Source organism: Petromyzon marinus, unplaced genomic scaffold, assembly GCF_048934315.1.
Source record: "Petromyzon marinus isolate PM22_M1 ecotype Great Lakes invasive population unplaced genomic scaffold, UKy_Petmar_22M1.pri1.0 PM_Scaffold_600, whole genome shotgun sequence".
Classification (NCBI taxonomy): domain Eukaryota; kingdom Metazoa; phylum Chordata; class Hyperoartia; order Petromyzontiformes; family Petromyzontidae; genus Petromyzon; species Petromyzon marinus.
The window spans coordinates 1-7,500 of NW_027423614.1; the positions used below are offsets into that span (position 1 = coordinate 1).

Sequence of the window (7,500 nt, forward strand, 5' to 3'; positions counted from 1 at the left end):
ATAAAAATTCTCACGACGTTTCGGCCACAACGCAAGCGGCCGTCTTCAGGTGAAAGCTACAGACCCGTCGGGACGACAGAGCTTCAATAAACGTTGTTAAGATTCGTAGCGACTTTTAAGCTGGTTGGGAGAAGTGAGGCACCTTGACAAAGGGGGTTTACATATCAAATAGCTGAGGATTAGCTTGTGACTGGTCACGGAAATGGCTACGTTAAAGTCAAAACCTACACATCCACAGAGGCAACTAGTAATTTAGCATTGAAATAGCCAAGGGATTAGCTTGTGCAAATAGCAGAGGGATTAGCTTGTGACTGGTCACAGGAATGGCTACGTTAAAGTCAAAACCTACACATCTACAGAGGCAACTAGTAATTTAGCATTGAAATAGCCAAGGGATTAGCTTGTGCAAATAGCAGAGGGATTAGCTTGTGACTGGTCACAGGAATGGCTACGTTAAAATCAAAACCTACACATCCACAGAGGCAACTAGTAATTTAGCATTGAAATAGCCAAGGGATTAGCTTGTGCAAATAGCTGAGGGATTAGCTTGTGACTGATCACGGAAATAGATGTTAAAGTAAAGGCCTACACATCCACAGAGCTTCAATGAACGATGTTAAGATTCGTAGCGACTTTTTAAAGTGAGGCACCTTGACAAAGGGGTTTACATATCAAATAGCTGAGGGATTAGCTTGTGACTGGTCACGGAAATAGATGTTAAAGTAAAGGCCTACACATCCACAGAGCTTCAATGAACGATGTTAAGATTCGTAGCGACTTTTAAGCTGGTTGGGAGAAGTCGCCACGAATCTTAACATCGTTCATTGAAGCTCTGTCGTCCCGACAGAAGGCCGCTTGCGTTGTGGCCGAAACGTCGTGAGAATTTTATTATTTTATTATTTTATTCTCATTCTACGTGGTGACCTTACCGAAAGAACCAAAGAAGATTTCTATTTAAAGCTTTCGTGACAGCAAGGATTCATCTTCTTTGGTGCTTTCGGTAAAGTCACCACGTAGAATGAGAATAATAAATTAATAAAACAACACGATAAAATTCCCACGACGTTTCGGCCACAACGCAAGCGGCCTTCTTCAGGTGAAAGGTACGGACCCGTCGGGACGACAGAGCTTCAGTGAACGATGTTAAGATTCGTAGCGACTTCTCCCAACCAGCTTAAAAGTCGCTACGAATCTTAACATCGTTCATTGAAGCTCTGTGGATGTGTAGGCCTTTACTTTAACATCTATTTCTGTGACCAGTCACAAGCTAATCCCTTAGCTATTTCAATGCTAAATTACTAGTTGCCTCTGTAGATGTGTAGGCCTTTACTTTAACATAGCCATTCCTGTGACCAGTCACAAGCTAATCCCTCAGCTATTTCCACAAGCTAATCCCTTAGCTATTTCAATGCTAAATTACTAGTTGCCTCTGTGGATGTGTAGGTTTTGACTTTAACGTAGCCATTCCCGTGACCAGTCACAAGCTAATCCCTCAGCTATTTAATATGTAAACCCCCTTTGTCAAGGTGCCTCACTTCTCCCCAACCAGCTTAAAAAGTCGCTACGAATCTTAACATCGTTTATTGAAGCTCTGTCGTCCCGACGGGTCCGTACCTTCAACCTGAAGAAGGCCGCTTGCGTTGTGGCCGAAACGTCGTGAGAATTTGATCGCGTTGTTTTATTGATTTTTTTATTCTCATTCTACGTGGGTGGTGACATTTAACCGAAAGAACCGAAGAAGATATCGTTATTGTTTGTTCAAGCCACGTGGATTTACCGGCGGAGCCCGCGGAAGATGCGTGCCCCGCCGTGGCGAAAGGGTCCAGGGCGAGACTCACTTGAAGTGGTCTTGCAGAGCGACGCTGAAGTCGAAGGCGTCGCCGCGGTCAGCGAAGCCGATCCCAATGAAGGCACTGCGGCCTGCTGAAGTACGCACACACACATATACATACATACACATATACATACATATATACACACACATACATATATACATACACATATATACATACATATATACACACGCACACACATACATATACACATACATATATATACATACATACATATTTACGTACATATACACACGCACACACATACATATACATACACATATATACATACATATATACATACATATACACACGCACACACATACACATACATACATATATACACATACATATATACATACACATATATATACATACATATATACATACATATACACACGCACACACATACATATATACACAGTGTACACACACACATATATATACATACACACAGTGTACACACATGCACACACATACATATATACACAAAGACAAATATCCCCCGTATAGCCTTAACAGACTGTAGGGGCAAGTGCTGTTAGCGAGCACCTATGAAGGCCGGAACGGCACACGAGGGGGTGGGTGGCCAGAACCACGCCCGACCGCCTTTGTCTCCCTAGTGGCAATGTTTACTACACACCGCACCAGGTACTCATTTGAGGCTGAGTCGACCTAGGGGAGGCCCGGGACCGGTTCAGATAATCGTCACTTGGTGTTGGCCGTGAGCGGGAATCGAACCCGGGTCCGCCAGGTTCATAGCGCAGCGTAGCGCTAACCGCTACACCACCGCTCCCCACTATATATACACACACACACATACACACACACATACATATATACACACACAGTGTACACACACACATATATACATACACCCACAGTGTACACACGCACACACACAGTCACATACACACACAGTGTACACACGCACACACAGAGTCACATACACACACATATATATACACATATATACATACACACATACATACATACACATATATACATACACACATATATACATATATATAACAACAACAACCGCCATTCGCCACTAAGTGGCGGTGACGTCACCACGACGCTTGTGCCAGGCTATGTGCACCCTGAGGCCACGTGAAGTGTCGAACGCCCGCTGGCAGGAGGTCACGGGGCAGACCCAGGTGCCACGGGTCGACTGACTGAGATGACTGAGATAACTGGCTGATGCACCACCTGTGCCCCCTACTGTGCCAACCTGCTGTGCTTTAGCCACCCGGCGCTCCGCTCGTTGTTCTGAGCGTCGCTCCTCCGCCCTCCGTTGTTGTTGGAGGGCGACTGCCTCCAACTGCCCAATAGCGTCCTTCACGAGCCTCCTCCACAGAGGCCGATCTTGACACCGCTGGTACCAGTCATCGGCAAGTCCACTCAGCTCCACGTCCTCCTGTACCACATCACTCCATCTCTTCTCTAGCCTATGCCGTGCCCGTTTAGCCCCCTCGATCCGGCCGAACAAAAGCTGTTTCGGCATGTGGTGGCTGGGCATGCGGGCTACATGACCCAGCCATCGCAGCCTTGCCTGCCGGAGGAGCTCACCGATGGGACCCTGCCCAGATCTTTCAAGGATTTGTGAGCTCCTCACACAATCCAGTCTGGTTAAACCCAGGATGGATCGTAGGCAGGCCAGCCTAAATGTTTCCAACCGGCGAAGATGTTCCATTAGGGGGGTCCACGTTTCGCAAGCGTAGAGAAGGGAGGGAATGACCGTGGCCGAGAAGACCTGAAGCTTAGTGCGGAGCGACAAACCAGGTAGCTTCCACACAGCGTTACGCAACCGATGAAAAGATATTGCCGCTCGACTGATTCGGAGTGAGACCTCTGCTATTAAACTGGAGCCGGTCATAAGCACAGTGCCCAGGTATGGGAAACTCTCGACTCTCTCCACAACTACCCCATCACCGATTGGGAGTTGTGGGGGTGGAGTGTCCGATGGTACAAAATACCCAGGCAGGTGCTTCGTTTTAGTGGGGCTGATGGTAAGGCCCCACCTCTTAGTGGCACGCTCCAGTCTCAGCAGCAGCATCTCCAACTCCTCCTCTGAATGAGCAGCTATTACCAAATCATCGGCATACATAACGTGGTTGAGCAATAGGGAGCCATCCCTTGACCGCACCCGGGCATCGATCAGCCTCCCATTATATCTGTTCCATATGGAGATTCCCCCGGTACAGCTATTGAAGGCTTCACACGAACTACGTGGTCAAAATAGATGTTAAATAATGTGGGAGCCAGAGGACATCCCTGTCGCACCCCAAGGTGTACAGGGAATGGCTCTGACTCCCGGCCACGTAGTTTTACCCGGGCCCGCCTCACCATCATGAAGGTCCTTAATGATCGTGAGCAGAGGGTCAGGTACTCCAAAAGCACGAAGAACAACCCAGAGCCCAGGCCTAATGATGGTATCATAGGCCTTGACCAGGTCAATAAAGCAGAGATGTAGGTCTTGCTGGAATTCCCTACACATCTGCTGTAGCAGACGGACAGAAAAATATGGCATCTGTGCAGGACCGCCCTTTCCTGAAACCGCATTGGGGCTCCGCAAGCCTCTCCTCAGCGTGCCTGGCAAGGCGATGTTGAATAATCCTTGCCAGGACCTTTCCCGGCACACTGAGGAGTGAGATGCCCCTGTAGTTGTTACAGTCTGTGCGGTCCCCCTTCTTAAAGAGGGGGACCACCAGGGCATCCTTCCAATCCTGCGGAACCCATCCAGTTAGCCCAGACTGTTGTTATGATGTCATATAGGGCAGTCTGTGCACAAACGCCACCCTCCCTCAGCATTTCGCTTGGGAGATCATCTCTGCCCGATGCCTTTCCTGGTCTCAGACTCCGGATCGCCTTCAGTACTTCCTCAACAGATGGCACCTCAGCCAGCCACTCACAGGGGGTGACTTCTTTCAATATTTGAGGCACCGCAGCCTCAGCAGGGTCACACACACACGCACACACATATATACACACGCACACACACATATACACACGTGTATCATGGCTGCCATTGTTACCACGGTTACCGTGGTTACCGCGAGAGAGCGCCCGTCATCGCCTCACCTCCCCCATCCTGAATCCTGAGCACGAAGTAGCGGCTGGAGTCCTTCACGCTCTCCACGGTGAGACCAGGGTAGGCGTCCACAGGAGCCTGGGCAAACAACTCTCCTGTAGCACACACACACACACAGTCACACACACACAGACACACACACACACAGACACACACAAACACAGACACACACAAACACAGACACACACAAACACAGACACACACAAACACAGACACACACAAACACAGACACACACACACACACAGACGCTCTCCACGGTGAGACCAGGTTAGGCGTCTACAGGAGCCTGGGCAAACAACTCTCCTGTAGCACAACAACAACAACAACCGCCATTCGCCACTAAGTGGCGGTGACGTCACCATGACGCTTGTGCCAGGCCATGTGCACCCTGAGGCCACGTGAAGTGTCGAACGCCCGCTGGCAGGAGGTCACGGGGCAGACCCAGCAGGTGCCACGGGTCGACTGACTGAGATGACTGGCTGGTGCACCACCTGTGCCCCCTACTGTGCCAACCTGCTGTGCTTTAGCCACCCGGCGCTCCGCTCGTTGTTGTGAGCGTTGCTCCTCCGCCCTCCGTTGTTGTTGGAGGGCGACTGCCTCCAACTGCCCAGTAGCGTCCTTCACGAGCCTCCTCCACAGAGGACGATCTTGACACCGCTGGTACCAGTCATCGGCAAGTCCACTCAGCTCCACGTCCTCCTGTACCACATCACTCCATCTCTTCTCTAGCCCGTGCCGCGCCCGTTTAGCCCCCTCGATCCGGCCGAACAAAAGCTGTTTCGGCATGCGGTGGCTGGGCATGCGGGCTACGTGACCCAGCCAACACAGCTTTGCCTGCAGGAGGAGCTCACCGATGAGACCTTGCCCAGATCTTTCAAGGATTTATGAGCTCCTCACACAATCCAGCCTGGTTAAACCCAGGATGGATCGTGGGCAGGCTAGCCTAAATGTTTCTAACTGGTGAAGATGTTCCATTAGGGGGGTCCACGCTTCGCAAGCATAGAGAAGGGAGGGAATGACCGTGGCCGAGAAGACCTGAAGCTTAGTGCGGAGCGACAGACCAGGTAGCTTCCACAGAGCGTTACGCAACCGATGAAAAGATATTGCCGCTCGACTGATTCGGAGTGAGACCTCTGCTGTTAAACTGGAGCTGGTCATAAGCACACTGCCCAGGTATGGGAAACTCCCCACTCTCTCCACAACTACCCCATCACCGATTGGGAGTTGTGGGGGTGGAGTGTCCGATGGTACAAAATACCCAGGTAGGTGCTTAGTTTTGGTGGGGCTGATGGTAAGGCCCCATCTCTTAGTGGCACGCTCCAGTCTCAGCAGCAGCATCTACAACTCCTCCTCTGAATGAGCAGCTATGACCAAATCATCGGCATACATAACGTGGTTGAGCAATAGGGAGCCATCCCTTGACCGCACCCGGGCATCGATCAGCCTCCCATTATATCTGTACCATATGGAGATTCCCCCGGTACAGCTATTGAAGGCTTCACGAACTACGTGGTCAAAATAGATGTTCAATAATGTGGGATCCAGAGGACATCCCTGTCGCACCCCAAGGTGTACAGGGAATGGCTCTGACTCCCGGCCAAGTAGTTTTACCCGGGCCCGCTAACCAGACAGAAAATATGGCATCTGTGCAGGACCGCCCTTTCCTGAAACCGCATTGGGGCTCCGCAAGCCTCTCCTCAGCGTGCCTGGCAAGGCGATGTTGAATAATCCTTGCCAGGACCTTTCCCAGCACACTGAGGAGTGAGATGCCCCTGTAGTTGTTATAGTCTGTGCGGTCCCCCTCCTTAAAGAGGGGGACCAAAAGGGCATCCTTCCAATCCTGCGGAACCCGTCCAGTGGTCCAGACTGTTGTTACGATATCATGTAGGGCAGTCTGTGCACAAACGCCACCCTCCCTCAGCATTTCGCTTGGGAGATCATCTCTGCCTGCTGCCTTTCCTGGTCTCAGACTCCGGATCGCCTTCAGTACTTCCTCAACAGATGGCACCTCAGCCAGCCACTCACAGAGGGTGACTTCCTCCTCCAATATTTGAGGCACCGCAGCCTCAGCAGGGTCATCCCCACTTTGTCCCACGATGTTTTCCTGGCTGAGGGGTTTCCCCTCCCCCAGGACCTCACAGAAATGCTCAGCAAATCTGCAAACCTGTTCCTGGGGGTTGGAGATTGGATCACCGTTTTTTCCCCTAATGATGGTAATAGGTGTGGCACTGCAGGTTACTTTTGTGATGGAGTTAAATAGAGATTTGTGATCGCGGGCCACTGAGGCAGACTCCATCTCCTCACCAACCCGCGACCACCACCCATCCTTGCAGCGCCTCACGGCTCTCCGAACCTCCGAGCGAAGGCTGCAGTAAGCCTCCTCATTCTCTGACGTGGGATTCTGTAGCCGATGACAGTGGGTCTGTCGCTTTTTCTCAACCATCCTGAACACCTCCTCTGTGAGCCAGGGTCTCTGGGGAGGTCTGGAAAACGTACCCAAAGCAGCCATTGCAGCTGCATGAGTCACAGTCCTAAACCTCGCCCATTTAACCTCGACATCAGGAGGAGTGGGG

At 50.8% G+C, this 7,500-nt stretch overlaps 1 protein-coding gene across 1 annotated transcript in view; it reads right to left on the minus strand.

The window, feature by feature from the left end:
• Window positions 1-1,803: 1,803 nt before the first annotated feature.
• The window catches only part of LOC142923716 (adaptin ear-binding coat-associated protein 1-like), a 20,254-nt gene continuing 14,557 nt past the window's right edge, over window positions 1,804-7,500 (minus strand). The window contains exons 3-4 of the mRNA XM_076064693.1: window positions 4,917-5,021; window positions 1,804-1,923 (exon numbers count right to left, since the gene is read on the minus strand). Coding sequence (XP_075920808.1) covers window positions 1,835-1,923; window positions 4,917-5,021 — 194 coding nt within the window. The 3' untranslated portion in view covers window positions 1,804-1,834. The remainder of the gene's footprint in view (window positions 1,924-4,916; window positions 5,022-7,500) is intronic.